The 23,015-nt window shown below is 41.0% G+C and overlaps 1 protein-coding gene across 8 annotated transcripts in view; it reads right to left on the bottom strand.

The window, feature by feature from the left end:
• Positions 1–23,015, bottom strand: part of slc25a21 (solute carrier family 25 member 21) — a 129,261-nt gene that overhangs the window by 61,876 nt on the left and 44,370 nt on the right. For 7 of the 8 annotated variants that reach the window (XM_020608008.1, XM_020608007.1, XM_020608011.1 and 4 more), the window contains 2 exons: positions 15,558–15,606; positions 4,152–4,235 (listed from right to left, as the gene is read on the bottom strand). In XM_020608008.1, coding sequence (XP_020463664.1) covers positions 4,152–4,235; positions 15,558–15,606 — 133 coding nt within the window. Of the gene's footprint in view, positions 1–4,151; positions 4,236–15,557; positions 15,607–22,435; positions 22,458–23,015 lie in introns of those variants that run through there. The other variant, XM_020608015.1, reaches the window with a different exon arrangement.

Consider the following 23,015-nt stretch of genomic DNA (forward strand, 5'->3'; position numbering starts at 1 on the left):
TCCAATTCCTGTAAACAGACTTTAATGAGTAAAATCATTTTGATTCCACTTTCATTCTCAAAATTTTTTAGATGTGTTTTTGTCAACAAATCCTATGAAAAGTACAAAACCTCTATAAACGGATCCACTATCAAGTAATTCTACTGTGTGTGTAGCCATAGCCTCATATAGCATATCGCTCTGTGTCATTGTTGTCAAAAACCTATTAAATAAATAAATGAGCCGCGCCCTTGGACTGGGTGAAATTATAATGACCATGGAAACTAGTTTATTTTACTTAATTCCAAATACTCCTGTAAATACTCAGCACAGCACCAGATGTGTGTGCATTTGCAACTGAAAATAGTTTCTATAACAAACACTAAATGGGCTTGGGGCAGATATCTCCACATGAGAGAAATACCAAATATTACTGAAAGACGGACTAACACATAGCTGGTTTTGGTATTTTCTAGGGATGTGTTAACAATAAAAATATAAACGGCCTTATCCTGAAAGTTAAATCAATTTAAGACAATGAAAGTCAAAAGCAAAGTGAAAAAAAAAGGCTTAATTTATCTGTAAGCTTGCACAAGACCATTACAATGGGGGCATCAGAGACTTCCGCATGGCCTACTTCCAACCAAAACAAAGTGACCTGTTGACTAAGTTGCACGCAGGTGACGTAGAGAAAGTATGAGGGAGTGTATATTTATATTGAACACAGATCTGTGGACAAAGAAGACAACGTGGCATGATCGACTGTATCCTGTGAATAGCGGCACAAGTTCTGTTGTGGCAACATTCTATACAAGTCAACCAAGATGATCTTGGTTGATGGGATCCAAGTGTAAATATTTTCACTGCTGGCACACATTTCCACTAAACACAACCTGAGAAGGACAGCTCATTACACTTTCACAGAATCCACAGTAGCAAGGCCGCCTTCCTAAAAGTACAGTGAACCGCAACTAACTATCCAAACACTTGTCATCAGGTGACAGAGCCACTATTTCATCAAGTTACAGAAGTGGTAGTGGCTCTCAGAAATTGATCCATCATAATAATGGTAGTGTATGGGATTATGGCTGAGGAAACCCCCTCCTAGAAACCAAAACTGAATTCCTTGTATTGTTTGTGTAAACAAGTTATTTCAGTCAGACGGAAGGCCCTTCCCTGTGCTCTCTTTGTCCATGCAAATGGTGGCCACAGATTTCCTGGGTGTGGTCAGACTGGGGAGCCACCAGGTGATGAAGGTGGAGTGAAATTTCTTACAGAACAAATATGGCCTCTAGTCAGTGGCATTCATTTGAATCCTAATTTGATTTCCAATGTAAAGTACACACTAAATCCCTTTTTGGCTTTTCAAAACAAATGGCCTCCTGATGCACTGTGTGGGGTAGAGGGTTGGACTGGATACATGTGTGCATGTCGGTGTGTGTTTGTATGCACTTGTGTGTATGATTTGTCTTTCATTTTCATAAACCTTTCCTTTTTTAACAGCCTCCAACCATCTGGAGAGGAGCTTAGCACTGTGCGAACCACACAGACACATCTGATTAAACAAACTGGCCAATGATATACTGTATGTCAGGCACAGCCTCTCACTTCCTAACAGTAGAAATGTTCAGTTGACTTGAGAGCGCGGCAGAATTTTGTGCTAATTTTCACATCATTGCCATGAAGGAAATCCTTGAAATATATGAGCTGCCCCAGGGGAGTTTTTAATAAGTGAACAGGAAGCATGTCTCAACTGCAAATATTTTCACTTTCACCATTGTCTACTGTAACCTTGCCATTGTTACTGACAGGGACAATAAAACAGAATCACCAGTTGTCAGGATCCTCTGGGTAAAAGGTACAGATAACATGTTTCTCTACTTTATGCATTACTCACTATGGTGTAGAGTGCATGTTGTGAGGCAAAAACATTTTTTTATTCACCAGTCTATGTCTTAGTGATGACTAACTGACTGACTTGGTGGCAGGGGTACTGGGGTGAGTTAACAGCAAATTATTTAGATTCCTTAAATTTAAATTTCTTTTCTGCTATAAGAGCACATCTAGTACATACAGTTCATGTTTTTGGGTGATCAAATATTCATTCATTCACCCACCCTAGGCAGGATTAACTTTTTCTGTTTGGTGGCTGTGCCGTCCAGCGGTCGGGTTCTCAGTACTGGACGAGTTGAAGCACATATCACCCCGAACGCTGGGGACAGTTTTGAGCAAACTGCTGCTTGGTGCACCAGAATGAAGAGACGAAGATGCCAAAATACACTAGGACAAGCCACATAAAGGTGAGAATGGTGCTGTAGTGGAGGTGTTTTTCCAAACGTCCAGGTAAATTTTTGATTTCAAGGGTGGTCACTGGCCTCCTGAAGTGCATTTGTGTGTCTGGCTTGTTTTGACCAACTCCATTTAAGTGTAGTGCACAGCAGTTCCTGTTTCTGCGATATGTATCCAGGAGTGTCTCAATCTTAAACGGGGCTAGTATTGCCTTTGTCCAACAGTATTTACAAATTGTTCTGCACTTTTCCTGTCCGCTTGTGTCGTTTCTTGAAATTCGAAAACTGAAATTCTGCCCAACAGCTTTACAAGTCTACGATGGAGCATTCTGTATTTCTGATTCAAATTCTACAACTTGAACACTGTAAACAACCATATGCAGCTTGATTGCAACTTCATTCACCATAGCAAAGCATACGCAATCTGGTGGACATGCTCTTCTGCACTTCTTCATACTTCTATATTGATTTGCATGTGTGGTCCCAGCTGCAGACCACCCCCCTCAAAAAAAAAAAAACATGTACAGGCATTTCTCATTGAGCTGCTGTATGCAAGCCACTGAGCTCTGTTGTAATGCATGGACCCTTTTAATAATCCTGTGGCCGTGCTTTGGGTCCCGACCCAGTTACTGGATACCACACTGGTAAAGAATGCTTGAGAATAGTCTTTCTGTTTGCCTCCAGACGGAAACACTTAACACATGCTCATGCTGCTGCACCCACATGTAACAGAAAATGAAGCATAGCCTGTAAGGCAATACGCAACCAAAGTGTTGGTGAGCATAGCTCATACTGTCACACAATTATGTGCACAGCTAGAAGATTTCATGCTAGATTTTCCACATTTAAAAACAACCTAGTGTAAAACTGTGAGTTAACATAAATAATATGTATATAAAGTCTCGAGGTCTAATTTGTATCCAGGCTTCAGAGTGTCCTAAAGTTGAGGTCACATGTGCACATTTCCATGTCTTTCTTCAGTGTAATCACCAAGCTCAAACAGAGCTCAGGTTTCCTCCCTAATCACCTCAGAGTGAGACTGAGGCCTGCCGCTAGCTCGGGCCTGCCACGAGCTGACCGGAGATGTTTATTTTTAATAATAATTCTACAACAGTGGAGCCCAACACTATCTGTATAAATTATAGTTAAGTGCTTTGGCCTGGAGTTAGTCCTCACGGTGCTACTGGGGAGTGATTACAGGCTCAGAAATATATACTGAGAGATAATTGGTCGGCACGAAAGTAGATATTCCACCTGTAGGGACTGTTTGTCACATGACTTTGCTGCATGAGCTTATGGTCAAATTGATGTCATGGTTGATGGTGTGGATGCTGTGTAATTTGGCAACCATCTTACAGTATCAGACTTCTCTGTAAATGAATGCAGGCCTACTCCCAAAAAGCACGCAGGTGTGAAGGCATTAAATTTCAAAGTATGCATTGTGTGTGTGTGGGTTTGTGTGGGGTGACATGGGCATGGCTACTGTATCAGAATAGCTGTCTGTTGAACTACAGCCAGCAGAGGATTACCAACCGTCACTAGCCAGCCGCCCACCCTATGCTTACTCACACCTCACAGCAGATCAACTTTATATCTGCTGTAAAGCTGCTGCGGAGCGAGTGCCAGCCACTTTCTCCTATGCCTGCAATGTCTCACGGACTTGTCACAAAGCAGGCAGAGGAGGTGGGATCATGGAAGAATGACTGTCTTTAGATGTGAATGTTATTCGTTTTGGTTTTATATATAAATGTCATTCAAAATACATTTTTTCCCCACTTGTATACGACCACTGTGACTGGGACAATACCTCTTCCCAAGCCTATCTTGTGATGATAAAGAAATTGTACCCCCCCCCCCTTTTTTTTGTCCTGTACTATAACCTACCCCTCTTTTCGGAAGATGGTCCGGAAGCAATCATTCAGACTCTTGTAGCTGGTGGGGTCACTGGTTCCCCGTTGGATCTGGAACCTGCAATGACAAATTTCTTATTAAGGCTTCTATCACTGCAAGTACCACATGCATCTGCTCTAAAGTTCAAACTAGTTTTACTCTGTATTGGACTTAGTCACCATTATCCTAATGTTGTTAATGATTTAGTTTTATTTATTGTGCTCACTGTCTGTGCAAATTGCACTGTGACACCTGTGTGTAAATACATGCAGACAAATTTGATCTTTAACATAAATGAGCTCATTTCCTTCCTTGTATTCCTCCCCTCGCTTTCATCAACCTTTTTTTCCCCCTTCTCTGTTAAGATGTTAGGCTCCGATGGCCAGGTCCCCCCAGTGCAGGGGAGAACTCAAACATTTGTTTAACCTAACTTATCCAATTAGCCACCCAACTCCACAGGACCAGGCTTTCTGCAGCAAGCTTTTCAGCAGCTAACAGGAGTAAGCCAGTTGTAAGGCCTCTACAGTAAAATGTAAATTTTTTATATGACGGACTTTGTTGTATATCAGACAAAGGATCAGGGTAAAAACAGAGGCAGAGGTGACAAGAGTGTGAGTAACCAGGACAAGAGAAAGATCCCCTTTTCATATGCTTCAAGTGGCAGGTCACAAGGTCAGCAACAAATTGTCTATGCAAGTTCCCGGTGGAGAGCTCCCAGATTTCAGTGGAGGGGTATGAGTGTCTTAAGTGGGGTGAGCTGCCTTTCATATCTCTAACACATTTAACATGTTAAAGGGGTGTCCTTCAAATCTCATTTGGTCAATTCCCTAATAGCTTGTAACCTGTTGCTGAATAATCAGTTAAAACAGCACAATAAGTAAGATGTCTGACACTGTATTAAAGAGAAGAAGAAAAGGAGTTGTCAAGGTATGAGGTGATGGTGGGATGGGGGGAAGAAGATTTAAGACTACTGGGGCTTGTAAACAAATTCAGATTTGGCTTAATTAAAGGCATATGACTCTGGGGTCAAGGATGGAAGGGACCCTGTCATCAGTCTCCCAAACCAGCCCTGAGAGAGTGAGGTTGGCACAGCCGTGGTCCGGTTCCAGCCCCAACTCCACTCGTGACCCTGGGGTTACCTCATTTCCTCATGGCCTTCTCCTACCCTACCATAAAAGCCAGGGACCAAATAGCAAGACCCAGAGAGTTGGAGATAATAAGGAAGACCAGAAGAACTTGTGGCAGCAGGGGAACTGTCAGGGTCCTGGCTTGGAAGTTCCTAATGTCTCTTTTCACAGCAACCAACAGCAGAAAATAAGCCTCAAAGCAGTCCTGGTTAAGTGTCCTATGTAAGGTGATCTGTACAAACATTAACATTTTTAATAAGTGAATAAGGAGATTGATTGAAAAAGAACAAAAGATAACCTCCATGGCTCTGGCAGATTCACTTGGCCTTGGAGTCAGATATGCAGATCGTAAACTCTGCTGATGAAAGACAGAAGTAAAACCACGGCGCTTCTTTAAAACACAACACTGAGCAATTCCTTCAATCATCAGCACAAGCTATTGGAGACAGAGTATACTCAGAGTTGATGAGATCTACGAGCTCATCAAGACACACTCCCTTTGTTCCTTACCCACAACCCCACTCTCCCCATGTTTGTGCTTTACAGGCCCAGAGGTGTATGGGTGAAGGTGAAGGCGAGGGCATGTTGGTGCTCCTGTGAGAGAGACAAATGCTCAGAAGTAAATAATCCTGAGGACCTTGTCCATCTGACCCCCACTGCCTATAAAAGTACAAATTCTAGGCATCCACAAAGAAGTCAAAAAGGTAAATGAGGGTGGTATAGCAGGCCCAACTTCCTTTCTTTTTTTATGGTCAGGAGCAAAGTGTTTGAGTGCTGTGTCTGCTCATAGACCCTAGTGGTAATGGGCTTGAACCGGGGACCAACAAGAAGGGCTGTCACCTCAGAGAAAACAAGAGGTTGACATGAGGCTCATTAATGATGGTGTTAAAAAATGCATATGGGAAAGGGCAGGGGCCTGGGTTGATCAAAAGGCAGAGGGTTACTTTTTAAAAGGGCAAGCCAAGCTTTTTAGGCCTCTTAAAATATGCCTTATTAAATGAGAGTATTCCTCAATGGCGCTCACTTTAAAATTGAGGGTGCAGAAGGACTGATATGAGCTATTGAGACAGCTTGACATTATAAATGAAAATCCAATATAAAGAAGTGATCACCTACTCTACAACAGGTAGCTATCTTAAGCTATCTGCTATTTTGCAATGTTGTACTCTACAACAGGTAGCTATCTTGAGCTATCTGTTATTTTGCAATGTTTCAGAGTAAGAATTTTTCTCCAAGTATGATTAATATGACTCGTGTGTTGCTGTGTATTTGGATTGGCTGCTACAGTGAGAACCTTGATCTACTCATGCCTTCCCTCTTGGCATGCCAAGAGCTCTGACAAAGACAGAGATAAATAAAATATGACTGAAAAAAAGAGAAGAACTGAATCACTAGGAGGGAGGGATGAAAGCTGAGCAATTTCTCATGTTAGATCTGAAGTGCATAGGACAACCCAGAAGGCAATATAATGGGGAAATCTTTTTTTCCACAGCTATACAATTTTAATAAGCAGGATCATAAAGATGTTAAAAGTGCATTGCATTGGTAGAAAAGGTCAAGAGCACCTTTCTGAGCTAAACGGTCAATCATGGCAAATGCAGCCAATCATGACATTAGCCACCTAATCGCATTTCTGGGTAAAAGAGTGTAACCAAAAATAAAAAAAGAGCCCCGGATGGATCCAGTGGCTGCTTGTTTTGACAACAGTGCTAACTGACTTTCACTGAGTACAATGTGTTGTCACTAACAAAAGGAGTATAAAACCAAGGATTATGACACTTGATGTCCAAGCACTTGTACTGTACCACTAAGGAAGTCTTTGGTTATTTAGTATTTTGACGATATCTAGCTCTTGCTACTATGTGGTTTGCAGCTTTCATATCTCAATTCTGCCCAAAGAATCAGCAAAATAAATGTAATGTAATAAATTTAACTGACCTCCATTTTTGCACAACAAAATGAAATAAGAGCAAACAAAACTAAAACTGGCAGACTGTATCTACTCTATGATAAAACTGTGAAGGAAAAAAGTGTGTGGATGTGGCAGGAGGGGGCCAATAAAGACAGACCTTTGGACATCATGATAGGGCAATAAAGTCAAGAGGAAGAAGATGCAAACAGAAGGGAAGTGATAAACTTCTGGTGCTTGCAACACAGCATGCTGCCAGGGCTTAATCTGGCCCAGGCCAAGTTGCATCCACCAGCTCTTTAGCCCCACTGGACCTGGAACAGCCCAGATTAAAAAGCCAGCTTTGTTGTGGATAAAAGAGAAAAAGTTACTCTGGTTGTTAAAAGAGCTACAGCATACTTCTGTCATCCTGGATTCTTTCTCACACTGTTATAACTGACTCCTCTGATTCCCTGTGGCAATGATGGGACCAGTTTGCCGGTCCAGATGTCTGCTCATACACCGTGACCTCTCTGACCTGAGATCAGGCTGTGTTACTGAGGAACAGCAGGAAAAGAACTACGTAAAACAGGATAAGGACAGGCCTGGCAGGGCCGGGCCGGGCCAAGACCGAGGTTCAGATGTTATGAGCATTACAAACTTTTGGTTGACTGACAGATTACTCTATATGTTTGAGTGGACTGTAGCAAATTTAAAAAGCCACTAATGCTGAAGTGGAGCAGATACTGTAGGTGGAAAAAATGAGTAGACTTAGTGAGGTTGCCAGTAAGTTGTTCCGTAACAAAGTATTTCTTGGGTGTTTAAACTGAAGTTCCTTCAACCTCTGGCAAATGCTGTTAAATGAAATTATGGTTCTAATGTTAAGTGCAATGATTTTAATTAGAGCATGATCAAATTGCAAAACAATCTTTTGCAGCAGTTCTCGATGTAGTCATGAAGGAAATACCTTCTCATCAGACTAGAGAGTACTCAAATCTTTTATTTAACAAATCGGACTGATTCACAAAGGCAATATAGGAGAGAGATAATCCATGATAAATCCATGGCTGAATGAAATTATAAAAAACAGAAGCCATGACAGCGGGCCAGACAAGCTAGGTCAAGATTATCTAGTGACAGACTGTCAAGGCAAGCAACGGTAACAGCCACTTTGATGTGGGGAAATGCTGCAGGGATTTTAGAGAATCCCCTGACTACAACAGTGCAACCCAGACAAAAGACAACTGCACTGAATGCTTCCAGAGAGAAACCTATGAGTCATAATTACTACACTGTACTGTCTTGTCTCAGAGGACAAGATACAAATCTCTGATGTAAACACAAATGAAAGAAAAACCCAAATAAAAATAAGCACCCAACTGCTTTGTTATATTCATTATTCTATTCAAATTGCAGCTTACTAGGATGGTGCATCAACAAAAGAGAAGAAGACTGTGACTCCACTGGAGGCACTAGGTGACAAAGCAAGCTCACATGCTTAGAAAGTGTACCACTGAGCACAGAGTTGTCTCACTGGAAACTGCCAAGCAACAGTAATGACAGCATCCACTGCTCTACTGTTCAAATAGGAGTGCACAGTATGAAAGTGCTTTTCTGAATGATTCAGTGCAAAAAGCTGCTTGCAAAAGACTGGAAAAGAGGTGGTGAAGGCAGTATAAAGGATGCATAGGCATACCTGTGAGAATTTAGTTATATTTGTGACTTTGGTGAAGATCAGATCATATTTCATGACTAATTTATGCAGAAAACCAGGAAATTGCAAACAGCAGAATTACTTTTTCTTGACTGCATTTAATCTTGCTAAATATGCTGCTCTGCTCAGGAAAAGACTTGCCGTCTACCTTTTGAAATGGACACACAACTCAGCTATGCTGAAGCAGAGCACTGACTGAGCTTGGTACATCTCCTATGTACTGTATGTGCCATGTGTTTTTGTGGGTTTACATTGTGAGTAAAGTCTTTCCCTGCCTCACAGCGCCGGGGGGATTAGGAGATGACTGGATGACCGCTGACCTGCCTGCTCCTTTACAAGGAAAGATCAGCTATCAGGCTGCTGCTGCTTTGTGCCCTGCTGTTTGAGGGTTGTGTCAAGGATTCCTCCAAAAGGGCACTGGGGTTCACCAAGCAGTTGGGGGCAAACAGAGGTGGAGGTGGAAGAGAGAGAGGAGGGGTGAAGCTTCTGGGCCATCCCCAGTGCCATCAACCACAAAAAGGGTGGATGTCATGTGTCAAAGCCCTCATCAAAGATCACTTTCAAGCCCCCCAAATGGGGCACACTTTCTTGCATGCTGTGACAAAATGGAGGTAGTGTTGCATGAATACTGCTGCAAGCAAGGGCCAGTACCAGGTTTTTATAATCAGGTTTGAAAGAAGTTTCTGGCAGGATTAGTGGCCTGCAAGGATTCTGACAGCCATGTCCTGCAACACAGTTTACAAAATTGCCTAATTCAATACAAAACTTCTAAAACACATGGACAACAGGGATTTTAAACAAAACATTACATAATCACTCAACAAACTGCAAATTCAAAAGCAATGATGGAAGTTTAAACAATACATTCCACATGATGTTGATGGTGCTGTTTAGGGTTATATTAAACAAATGAACTAGGTGATTCAACGACAGGCTAATTGAGATGCTTGCTGAAAAAGTAAAACCACAGCAGACAGAATATAAAAGAGTAGCTGTGGTTCATATCCAGCGGGTGGAGTTAGCAGCTGGATGTAAAAGAACAAAGATGGCAAGCAGGAGAAAAAAAAGAAGCAAATCAGAATGGGAGGGCATGAAAGACCAGAACAGGGAGGAAGAAAGTACGGGTGCAGTGGGAGAACAGAGGCAGAGAAGGAGTGGCTCAGTCAAGAGTTATAGCACAAAATATGTCTTTGGAGCTTATGATGGCAAACGCATTAGAACGTGCACATTGTGTAAACTGCAGGAGGTTCACAATGACAGCAGAGGTTGTTCAGGCAGACACAGACACGAGGAAGGTGTGGCTTAATTCTATACACAGAAGTAAAAGTGGTGATGGGAGGTTTCAGATCAGCACAAGTATGTTTGCACATGTATGCGTATAAGGGTGGAGCTCCATGTAACAGGATCTCAACATGAAGGGAAATGCAGGCTCACTGCACCTCTCTAATGAGAGGGAGAATGTGATCAGAGTCAGATGGGGTGCCCCGAGTACACAGTTCCCTGCAGAAAGTGCCGCCCGACACCCTTTGTTACCTCCAAGTGAGCTGAGACCAGCCCATGAACCATGTAACTAGGTGGTTTCCAGGTTAATGAAAAGCTGTAACTCTGGTCCCACTGTGTCTCTCAGCTGACCTGACAACTGCCCTCCCTCCCCAAACTGCACCCCCCATCTACACCCCCCCCAACATTCCTACCTCTGCCCATGAAGGGGTTTGGGGTGTCAAAGTCAGGGGCAATTAACTGTTTACTTTGTGTGACGTATGCTACATTTACATTGGAGCTGATTATTATCCAGACTCACAAGAGCAAAATGATTCAGTTCCTGGATTCACTTTAAGATTTGGAGTGCATGTACTGTATTAAAAGCACCAAAAGAACAAGAAACAGGACAGTCACAGCTGCAGATGGGAAGCTGTACTGTAATAAATAGTTTTGTCCATGTTTTATTCCCTAAATGATTTAGTCAGTCTTGCATTAATCCCCCCCAGTGACTTGTACTGAAACTAATGCTGGTCAGAAGCCCACTGTGTGTGCATTCTGCAGAACCTTAATTTTAAATAAGAAATGCAATACGCGATATGGTCTTTGTATTGCACGGAGTACAAAAGTATATTGCCAAAACGACTGCTAGGTCAGTGAACAAAACAAAACGTCTATAAATTATAACCAAAGTGAGGCTTGTTTTCCATTTTACATAAATAAATAATGTAATTTAAATCAACTATATACAATTTATATTTGAGGATTTTGGATTGTTTGAACAAGAGCAATCTGAAGATGAGCTCTAGAGACTTTGTGAGAATTTGTATAAACTTAATAACCTATTAGTTCAAGCTGCATTAACTAAGATTTAGCACAAAATCAAGTAAAAAAAAAAAGTCTAGTGTTTTCTCACTGTTGTACTACACCCCCCCCCACTCTGCTATCTTCAGGACTTGCTAGTTTTTGCTCAGTTTTTGTCTAGACCACATGGTTTATGTTAGACATAACGCAGTCCATGTAGCATTTTAGTGAGAGGTTGTGAAAATCTGTGCCATCAACACATCTACAAAAGTGAGCAGTTTGCTCAACTATCAAAGTGTAATATGAAATTTCTCGTTACCTTATAACATTACGTGTCAAGTATGTAACAATGAACGCGATGTGATAGTGGCCGGAACATTAATACTGTCTCAGTATTACTGGGAAAAACATTGCTCTGTATAATTTGCTTGTGTTACACTTGTCCCTGCAATGCCTCTGAAAACCAAGGCCTCTATGGGCTTTATTCTGTACACATTAATAATCACAATCAGAATCTGCTTTATTGGCTCCACTGTTTTGAGCGTGTTCAGCTCCAGGTTGTTGCGGCTTCACCACAGGACCAGCTGCTCAACCTCCCGTCTGTAGGCTGACTCGTCGCCGTCTCGGATGAGACCAATGACTGTTGTATCATCTGCAAACTTTAGGAGCTTGACAGAGGGGTCCTTCGAGATCCCGTCGTTGGTGTAGAGTGAAAACAGCAGAGGGGAGAGCACACATCCCTGGCGCCTGTGCTTATTGTCCGGGTGCTGGATGTGGTTTTCCCCAGGCTCACCTGCTGCTTCCTGTCTGTCAGAAAGCTAGTAATCCAGTGGTAGTAATAGCTAGTAATAATACTGTTGAGCTGCCTGACGTCCTAGTCTGTCTCCAGCTGTAGTTAATACATATGACGTAGTTTCACAGACAGGACAGGAGGGGCAAGGAGGAGCAGAGGGAGAAGACAAAGGGTTACCACCTGAGTTTGTTTTGATTCTCCCACTAATTGTCAAGAGTTTGAGGGTGAAACTTAGCTAGAGGGGCTTTAACCAATAATGAAAATAAGTGTTAGCTGCAGTTCTGCTACTTTTGTTCTCTAACTGAAATAACTCAATTCAAACTACAACCAATTTTATCAGTAGCAAAAGAATTAATCTAAGACAATGAGCCCGTACTAGCTTGTTTGTTTGTTAACAAATACTTTCATTATCCCTTAACCTGTGATTTATTTCCTTCAAATTATCTTATGGAAAAAAGCTGAAACCAGTGAATTTTTGCACAACTACTGTATATGCAATGGATCCATGAGCTTTTCTCAAAATGGTCAGTACAAATGCTCAACTCTAACATCCATGAAAAAAACTAATTCTAATTGATGGGAGGTGGGCTCTGCAGGAGCCCCTCAGATCTAAGATAGATGTACTTGTTAGCAAAGGTGAGTAACAGGGGTCATGACTTGACTGGTCAGTGAGCAAGCCATGGGGAGTAAAACAGCAACAACAAAGGCAAAAAGACACACTGTGAATCCTTTGACACGACTTTCTGTCTTAAGTCCCCATATCTCAAGTAATGTCCAGTGATATTAAGTGCTCAGGGCTCCAGACTAATATTCCATACTGGTGCCACCAAGTCTCTTAGAAGATGGCACCAGTGCCAAATCTGGTGGCACCACCTGTGTTTTAGAACATAATACAAAATAATCTGTATTTTTCACAAATCATTTTAAATAACCTTACCATCCAATGTGCATAGCCTATATTTATGATGAAATTCAGAGACAGGGAGACTTATGAAATAAAACAACTGGGAAAATCACTTCTGGAACAAGTTTCCACCTCTTTTATGTACTATAGTAGTCACTTTAGTGCTCTATAGCCTAGCAGTCAACATTATGATAATCATGACACTAATGATGAGAAATAGGCGATGACACTTTAACTGGAGTATAAACCAATGAATTGTGTGCATGCTTTGCCATTTGTATACTTGATTTATTTGTAGGCCAGTTTTCGCTTTTCTCGCCTGGCTAGTGCAAGCTCATTTTTAGGTTAAAATTACAAATAGCCTGCTACTGAAAGGAGGACCTTATGATGGGTATCAGCCAATATTGTAACTTCACTAGATGTGAGAAGCGTATGCACGAGTTAAAGGGCTCTCAAATAGGATGTGGTATGCGCTGCGCTCGCCGGCAGTGGTCAAGCACAGCACGGGGGAGGAGGGCGCAGCATAGTGTGGGCCGACACATTTGATGGATTTGAAGTCTGCTTTGTGAGACGGGCGAATGACAAACCTGCTGATAAACCTTGCAATAACAGTTACGTGGAAATTATTACGTCTGTCCACTATGTCTACAGTGAGAGCAGTCATTCACGCATAACCTGTTTATTTTGCAGTCGCACCCAGTGCGGCCTTTGAAAAGGAGTCAGTTGCACACGAGATAAATCCGGTCGCAAAATGGGACCGATAACTCGCAGTCTGGAGCCCTGGTGCTTTATAATCTAAAGCGTGTGCAACTGATGTTTTGAGCGACTAATTTTGTCATAATGGATTTGCTTTACTACCCTGCTTTTAAAAATACCTCCTAGGTAATCCAAATTTTGTCCTCTCAATCATGCTGAAAATTATGCGTCATTTTGTAAATCTCTGAAATACAGATAATCCTTTATTTGCCAATCAAAGCAGTCATCTAGGAGGATGAATTAGTATTGGTTTAAAGGAAAAAGCTGCCAAATGGTCTTGACTTTTTGATTTATAACTAGCAATTGGCTGCTGGTGGAGTGTTGCGACACCAGTGGCTGCAAGTACACCTAAATCTGCAAACCACTGACCCCTCCTCCTCCTCCCCCTCAGAAAAAGAGGAGAAAGATAAAGCCTCATTTGCTGTAAACATCAGTTCCCAGGCAGATACCCATTTTGTCAAGTTTACCTTCCAAAAAAGGAAAAGAAAAGACCGAAAGAAAAAAAAAATCCCTTTGATTCTGTGCTGGTGGAAAAAAATAAATTTACTCCAGTTGCTATTCAATATGGCCCGGTGGACATTAAAGCAGGAGCCGGTGCCTAATAAGAGCCATGCCTGAAAGAGAGAGAGAGACCCAGTGGAGGTGTGTCTGTCTGACTCTTGGCTCCAAGGTTCCTGTTAATAGAGTTCAGCTCCTTCAGCGTGCCAATTAGCTGGTATGTATGCTTGGTTTATGAAATCATATGTGGATGTTAAGTGTGTGAACATGCATGTACGGCATATGTGTGTACTCCATGTTTAGAGGAAGCAGCAACCTCCTGCTGTTTAAACACCTTTGACATTATCTAAAGCTCCCAATTAAAATAAACAGACTGTTCTGTTTCTTACATTTTGTTAAAAACATGTATATGCTGAGCCAAGACCAAAAGGTATCAATTTACACAGACCTAGTCTAAGCAACAGAACACCTATCAACACAAACACACGGTGACACAAACAGGAAACAGATAAAAACTTCTCTAAAACTGGACAGGTTTATCACTTTTTAAGGAAGAGTGTTACAAAGAAAATAGTGAGTGTACTTTTAACCCTGACCTCGTGTGAGGACATTCAGAGCTCAATACTTACCTGTAATAAACCCCCTTACCTCTGACCATAAATCACACCATGTGCCTTCAAAGTATCAAATATCAACTAATACAACACCGCTCACCCTTGGCTTTTATTGCCACGCTTCCTTCTCTGTGTTCTGGTGGTGGCACTGCCTTCAAAGTGCAACCATCTCACCTAATTTTTTTAAAGAGGCACACCAGGAAATTGATTTACCAAGAGAGTGCTGCCGTAAATGACAGAAAAAGGCATTACAATTTACCGACAAGTACTGAATGGAGCAGGGGGGGTTGAGAACAAGACTGTGAAAGCCTGTAAAGCGTAAGCAGTAGCCCATGACCCGTTTGTGGCTGGCTGAGACAGTCGTGAGGGCTGACCACTACAGCCCAAGCATGCTGGTGCTCTTGTATCAGACACAAATGGGAGATGGTAACAAAAAACACAGTGAATGTCTTTCTCGAGAAGGAAAGAAGAAGAAGAAAAAGGTTCAATTCTTTTTCCTTAAATTAAGTAACAAGGTAAAACATTTGAATGATTTGAGATCATAAAACATCTAATGCTCACATTGATTGGGAAATGAATGCATAAATGATGCATTTCATTTTCCACAAAATGTCTAAGTCTCTTGGCATTAGTATTCCTTTCTGTGGAGAATAAGTGCAGAGTTGGCCAGGCTGCTGAGCTGGGAAAAGAGACCTGGTATGCTCGGAACATCACTACACAGACCCAAATACCCACCAAGGGGATTCAAGGCAGATGTGGACTAAAACAGCTTCCATATACCTTACATAAAGTTACACAAAAGATGGTTAAATGTGTGGCTTACCTTGTCTTCACCACATCGAGGGGATGCATCAAGCAGATCTCTACCAGACCTAAGAAGTAAAAACAGCCAGGATAAGTTACATTGTACTTTAATAAGCACCGACACTGAGGCGGGTTTGAGTTTTCAGGACAATTCAATCAATCTTTGATGTTGTGAAAGCACTAGTACCGACATAAATATTTAATCAAAAAGCTTAATTTATAAAGTATTTGTGCATTATGGGGCTACAGCAAAGCTCCAGAGTCTCCTCAAAATGGAATGTCAGTGATACAGTGGCTACAGCCACCTGGACGCCCCAAAAACAGTGATTGGCTGCTTGAGTCTTGTCCTTCAAGTTAGTAAGGCTAGCGGAGATTGCTAATAGTAAGGACAGAGATACTAAAGCCTCAGAAACACAGTGATCGCAGCCCTCTGTTCAGTAATGAATGAAAACATAATGCCTTTGAGTACTTCTTAATCAGTGATGAAACAAGGTTAAATAGAAGTTGACTAGAACACGTTTTGTAGGTACCTCACTGTCACTCAGTACTGTACTTCTGTACTTTTCTGTTAAAATGCTTGAGGATCAGAGCCACATACATTAATGAATCAAAACATTACTGTTAAAATAACTCTGACCTTCTGAAGTGTGGACTCACATCATGTAAGACACCTTGATAAACATGAGAAGTCTTGTGCCACTCCTGATAATGGCAACCTGTCCTGGCCCAGTGGAAGCAGGGCAGACCCAAATCATTCTTCTGAGATCTTTTTCTTTTAGTTGACATCAGCAGATGCTGCTTGAAAGCAACACCTGTGTTCTTTATAAGCTAAAGTAGCTCTAATCTCCAATACTGTTTCACTGAGTGGTCTCCAGGTTTACTAAATCCTGACTAGAGCGTGGATACCGAACCGAGCCTGATGAGACCCATCGGTACCTGAGGGTTTGGACAGACCTTTATAAATAATGTTCGGGTCCAGGTCGGGTTTGGTTTAATGATAAGAGGAAAAAGACCGTACAAATTCAGTTTGCTCATATTCACACTGTCCAAATAGTAATTATGTAAGGTTACCCCTCGTCACAGGTTTTTTTTTTTTTAGTCTGTTTGAAAATGTTTCAGTTTGACAAACATCTGCACATGTAAAAAAAAAAAAAAAAACCTACATTGTAATTTATGCTGGGATGAAATCAGCCAATCCACAGTGTGTGTCCAATCAGATTTGAAATAAGGACACGTGTCAGTCCACTTATTAAAGACGTTTGTGAAGGATGGTCTTGTATGTCCTTGCTCTCTACTCCTTGATGCTCAGAGCAGAAATAAGAGGTTCAGGACAGCATTCAAGATTAAGAAGTGGAATGACATCAAGGTTAAGCAAGGCTCGAGGAATGATGAAAAAGAGAATTGAGATGTACTCCCTGATTCCTAAAATTCTGATGGGTTAGAGCCACCAACCATATCATCTATGCAAACACAGACCATCAGCAATGTTCCAGCAGCTGGAAAACCAATGATAAGTGTGGGACTGAGTTTCACACACACACGTTAACTATGTGCATCTGTGTTCAAAATCCACTGCTTTGGCACTGGGGCCCATTCTCACTGCATCCCTTTACTGGTGCTCGGAGGGCTTTCCTTGCAGATTCCACTGTGTGTGTGTACACAGCTGCTGTGCAATATGGGCTCTTTCGAACTAGCTCAATTAAACATATTGTCTATAGAAGATCGTGTCTTACGGGGTTTTTCCAGGGAAGCAATTATTAAGTAAAATACCATAGAAAAATTACTTTATCTACAGTTGCAACAACTACTGAACCAAGCTAGTAGCAGAAAAGAGGCCAACAAAATTCCATCTGTCATGGCTCAATTGGCCTGACTATGATTATTAATGATGCTGTACTAAAAAGGTAATTACAAGGCTGTTTTGGATGCATCATTTCAGGCACCGTGACTTGTAGGCCAGCAGTCAAGATGAGTCACATCAAATCTTTCAGGAGGTAATCAGATTACATGATGAAACCAAACCTGCCTGCTTGATCAGCCTGTGCAAACACAGAGATGCTGGGAAGTGAATGAACATGCTCCAACAGGTGATCTAGTGGTGGGAGAGCAGAGCCTGGGAAAAAGGAGAACTTCTACAATGCTATTCAAACTGCAACTTCTATGTGTGTCACCTTGCAAGTGGCAGGGGCATCTTCTATGCTATTTTCAGATACAGTGATTAGTTTACCATGTTCAAGTGTGTACTGTATAACCAGTTCTCAGGCTGTCAGAATTTTTGGTGTCACAAAGGACTACTGTTTTAATATATGACGTCATCTTGCAATACAAGTTTTACCTCCAAGATGGCAGTTGCTGATAGACAAGAATAAAAGAAAAAAGTGTGTTTATTTTAGCACTGGTCTAACGCCCAAGCAGACAAGATGTCATAACCTGATGGAAGATGAGACAATAGGCTGCAGGGGTTTGAGGAAACCCTAAAATAGGAACCCTAAACTGACCTTTGTATGACTTTGTATGATGCTACACTCCATTTCCACTGATGTTGTCAAACAGGAGTTTTACTGGAAAACGTACTTAAAAAATATTCAGAGAAATCAAAGTGTGGTTTGGTTTATTTTCTATGTTGACATAAGTCACTGCTGACACTAGCTGAGGCTTTAAAGAAGCAGTTCACCATCAGATAGCCTTTAGATAATGTAACCTCTATGTGACGAATAATACAATTTGGAGGTAATTTGGTGTTGATTTGTTCTTTACTACTACTTTTGTTGGTGATTTCCCAGAATGCTTGACTACTCTCAGTCTCAAGGATTCTTTGTGCAGTACATGCAAAAGGTGAAAAGAGCAACAGTGAAAGTTTTTTCCAATGAAGAAAAAGTGAGTCAATAGATAACAATGCAGTTCTGTGCACCTTGTCACTCAAATTAAGCTGCAGAGAGAAAACCGTGTATTTATGTAACACATAGCAGGTTCACAAAAGACGCAACCTGTTGCTGCACTGCGTTTCGATATATTAAGACTTAGTGGAGAAATTATTGTAATTGCTGATATTTTGGAAGCTGATTGTCTTCAGCTTCAGCTGTGCAATAAGTAGGACAGTTTACCGTTACATAACGTCAGCTCTAAGCGCAACTGTCATTTATTATGATCCAGATTTAATGGTGACATATCACAGAACTGTCTTTGTGTCAAGGCCTTAAAACACTAAATATGTAACACCACTCAGAGGCAGATCCCCACTCCACTGTGCTACAGTGCATTATGCTCTTCTACTCCAGCTGTCATCACATACTACTGTATAATCACCGAGTGTGGCAGCAGTCAACCCGGGAGGACTTCACACCCCACCATAGCCTCTGATGTATAGTCACTGAGCATGGTGAGGGCAAAGCGAGGGGATGATGCTGCCGAGTTGCCTGGTTCAGCCTCAACAGGCACCCCACTCACCCAACTGCAAGAAGCAAGGGTAAACAAGTGACCTGCCATCTGGTTGATGTTCACGGCTTTGCTATCCCTGAGTGAGTGACACATTGAGAGATTCCATTATTTCAAGGTTCTTTTGTTTCTGAAGCACAATGGTACTGACAGGGCTTGTCATTTTGTGCCTCACAGGTACACAAACACATTTAGCTAGGCACAAGTGCTAATGGGAAAGGAGTGCCTGGAGCACAGCCGTTAAGTCTCACTCTTACATATACGTTAACAGACCGCTATTCCCCACAAACGCATTCTGTACCAAGACACAATATAAAGGCTAACTGTGGAAATAGGAATTAAAACGACACTGTGAAAGATCCCACAGATTTTATACTGTGACTCATTGCCTAGTTTTGTTACTGTACAGATATGGCATCAGGTGTAGTATTTTAACAACAATGGAAGTTGGCTTTTGTTGCGGGCATTATATAAGAAGACTATAAAGCTGAAACAATAAGGGTGTTAGAAAGAGCTGTGGCAACTACATTCAGCTAGGGGTGATTTGGGTCGAGGATGCAGTAGGTGTCACTGACAGGCCCAACAAGTAACATCACTGATACAGTCATCTGGTGGCTTATCTTCCATAGAGTGAAGATCATGCAAATGAGATAATTATCTGAGTTGGTTTTGGCTCAGGAATGCATGAAGTTTGCTCCCACACAAAAATGAGAAAGAATAATAGTGCATCAGGGAGTGATTGCTCAATGAGTGTAGTGTCATCCATCAAGCAGAGACACACTGAATTACTGTAATTCCCAGCAGCCACAAAAGAACGTCACTGCCACGGGAAGCAAGACTCCCCAAATCAAATGGACTAATAGATGAAAGACATAATGGATGCTTCATATGTTTACTTGACCTGCTAAATGCTAGCTATTTTCTTAAATATTTTAATAATAGTTTCTTAATTACTCTTATTAAATCATGAATATTCATTTACAATGTGATATTGCTTCATAGAAGTAACAGCAGTAAAACTAGATATACTTTCTGCCCTTGGTTAATGAAACCAGCTACATAAAAATTCTAGGTCACAGAGAAATTGTTTTAAATGGTGTTGTCATGGAAATTTGCATACTGCTAATTGATTTACAAAGATGCTACTAAACACACATTTCTCGGTTCACTGAGTGTCAAAGCAGAAAATTGCAGCTCATTGTGTGGTTTTGAGGCGTGAGATGAGGCTTACGAGTGTCGTGATGACAGGGCTTCACCTCACAGGCCCACTCCAGTTTTGACATGAATTCCTGACTGAACCTGCAGGTAATATTTCATGCCTCCATTAATACTTCTCAAAACACATCGGCTCTGGAACACTAAACAAATCCTTTGAGCTGCTGCTGCTCTGCGATTTGTCATCTGCAGTAACAAAGCCAGTGCGACATCCATCAACAACTGGGCCGGGCACTGTGATTTAGAAACCGATCAATTCTTTTAATGCTCAGGCAGACAGAAAGGTGCAAGATGAAGAATGCTGTGACAGTAAATGAAAGTTAACATTTAACCAACCGACAAGACTTTGAAAAATTAGAAATATTCATTGGCACAACCGCACTTGTCATATAGCTGTATCTGTCTTAGAACCTGCATGACAAAATTTTTCTGGAGCCTTTCTTATTTATGTAGGTTTATATGTTAATAAAACATGACAGAAGAGAATAAATGTACACTATACTTGTGAGAAAACACTTGTAGCTCACATAAACAAGACAAATAAAAGTATATAAATACATGTAACATACCTGAATAACATGGAGGTCTGCATACTTGGGGTCAGGCCAATAAATTAAAGTTACTACCAAGTGAGGCACACTATAGCACTGAAATACTGCCATGGAGCCAAACTTGTTTTTAAAGCAAACAGCCACGATTCCACACTGATCATATAAAAATTTAAATGGGAGTATAAAGCATCTTTATACAATAATGATACCAGTAATCTGCAATAAGAACAAATAATCACCTCATGGGCAGGGGGGGGGACAAAGAAGTACCTCTAACATAGTTATATTAAACAGAAGTAAAGTGTCATTAATGAGGAACATGGCAACCATTAGCAGAAGTGATTTATCATCCCCATCTAACCGCCATTCTGTCAAAGGTGGACAAATCCATTCACAGCAAATTAGCGAGAAAAAAAATAACCAACACCAACCAGAAGGGGAAAAAAAGAGCATCATATTAACTCCATCTCCTAAACCAAACATAAAGCAGAGGAACTGAGGGAATTTACATATTTAAAGAGAGGGAGAAAGGGGTGGGGGGGCTATTAAACACAAACATCACCAATCATGTTTCCTGTCTCGGAAACGCAGACGCGTCCCGGTTAACTCCTCAACCAATCCCTATTTCTACACCTGAAAAAGCTCAAAGGGTGCTTAGAAAAACAAGAACGGCCGGCTCCAATGACAGCGGGGGAGATTTTTACTGAGGGCCCTGGACCATAGGTCCAAAAATCCAGGTATTTCACAGGCCTGCATGTCCTGCTGGTGTTGCTATATGTACATCTGGTTTTATTGCCTCTGAGGGCAGGTCTCCATAATATATAAACAAAGTGAACCTCAGACAATAAAATCTAATATGTTAGAAAAATAATTAAGGTACTCTTTAATTTTCTATAATGTAAAACAGCTTATCTTAAATGTATTTAAAGTCAAAATAATGTTACTGCACTTAAATGTTTTTCTTTTAATTTATTGTTACAGGATCTGTTCACCTTCCCCCTTAGAGCCACTACAGCAATGACATTTAAGGTCATTGCGGTGTTCTTAAAATGTTAACAAAACACCATCTTTTCATTTAATAAACTGAGGACAGTTTGCACTGGGACTATTTTTCTATTAAAAGGAACCTTGCATATTAACTCAAAGTTTCATAAAATAGGTGTTAATGGTCATTTCAGACAAAAGGTGCTTATAAGCAGGCTGTGCAGACAATGAAGCTTCCTTCCATTAACATCACTGTATTCTTGACTACAGCAGTAATTTTTTTCTTTACATTCATTTGGTGCAAATAACTGCACCCGTACCACAGAAGCTGCTGACAAAAAGAGAAGGGGACACATATGGATGCAAAACCCAGTGTAACTGATGTTTGAGAGGAAGTGCTTCATGTAATCTCAGTCTGATTTCTTTCATAAGGATCGCTTGTAAACAAATTTTCTCCAACTCTGACAGGACACCTGTCACCATACACTGCATGATCCAGTAACAAACATTACAAGGGCTAGATGTCAAAATAGCAGCACAAAATGCAGTGGTTCCAGTGCGGGGGGTCACAAGAGCTGCTGCTGTAAGACAAGGAGAAGAAAAACAAAAATAACATTTCTACATAATATTTTTGCTTATTTCTTGTGAAATTTTGTATACCTTTTTAAGCTTGGTAACAATTAAACCTAATTATATATATATACATACACACATAAATAGACTGCTAGGCTCGCCAACCTCCTGAAGAAAATACCAACAACATGACCTCAGTGTCCCCAGTACTGTTTGGCCCTGGGGAGAGAGGTCGCCAAACACAGCTGTCAATTTACAGTATAAACACAAGGTGCGGGGCATTAAAAAGACTCAAAACACTGTTAAATATTTCCTTAAAATGTGTATTTTATTACAATTGAGCCATTTGAGATCAAATTGTTAAACTATTTGTATAAACTGGAGGCTGGGGTTCAAAAACTAGTATATTTTCCTAAAGTAAAAGAAGTAAATTAATAAAAAAATAATAATAAAATGGAAGTTTTAACAGTGTTGTTAGCTAGTGTTCTCAGCCACTGTTTTTCAGACACCTGCACATTAAAGATGGGTGTGTTGCACACCAACTTCAAGTTCTGAAATCCCAATATTTTATTTTTTTCATATGACTTTGTGGCAAATATTTTAAGCTAGCGTCCTACTGCCAATAGGCCGACAGCCCCTCATGACATTTGCTAAATCAAATACAAACATGAAAATCACTAAGACTGGCCTAAATGTTTGCACCTGACAATAATGTAGTG

This window comes from Monopterus albus, unplaced genomic scaffold, assembly GCF_001952655.1.
Source record: "Monopterus albus unplaced genomic scaffold, M_albus_1.0 scaffold90.1, whole genome shotgun sequence".
NCBI lineage: Eukaryota > Metazoa > Chordata > Actinopteri > Synbranchiformes > Synbranchidae > Monopterus > Monopterus albus.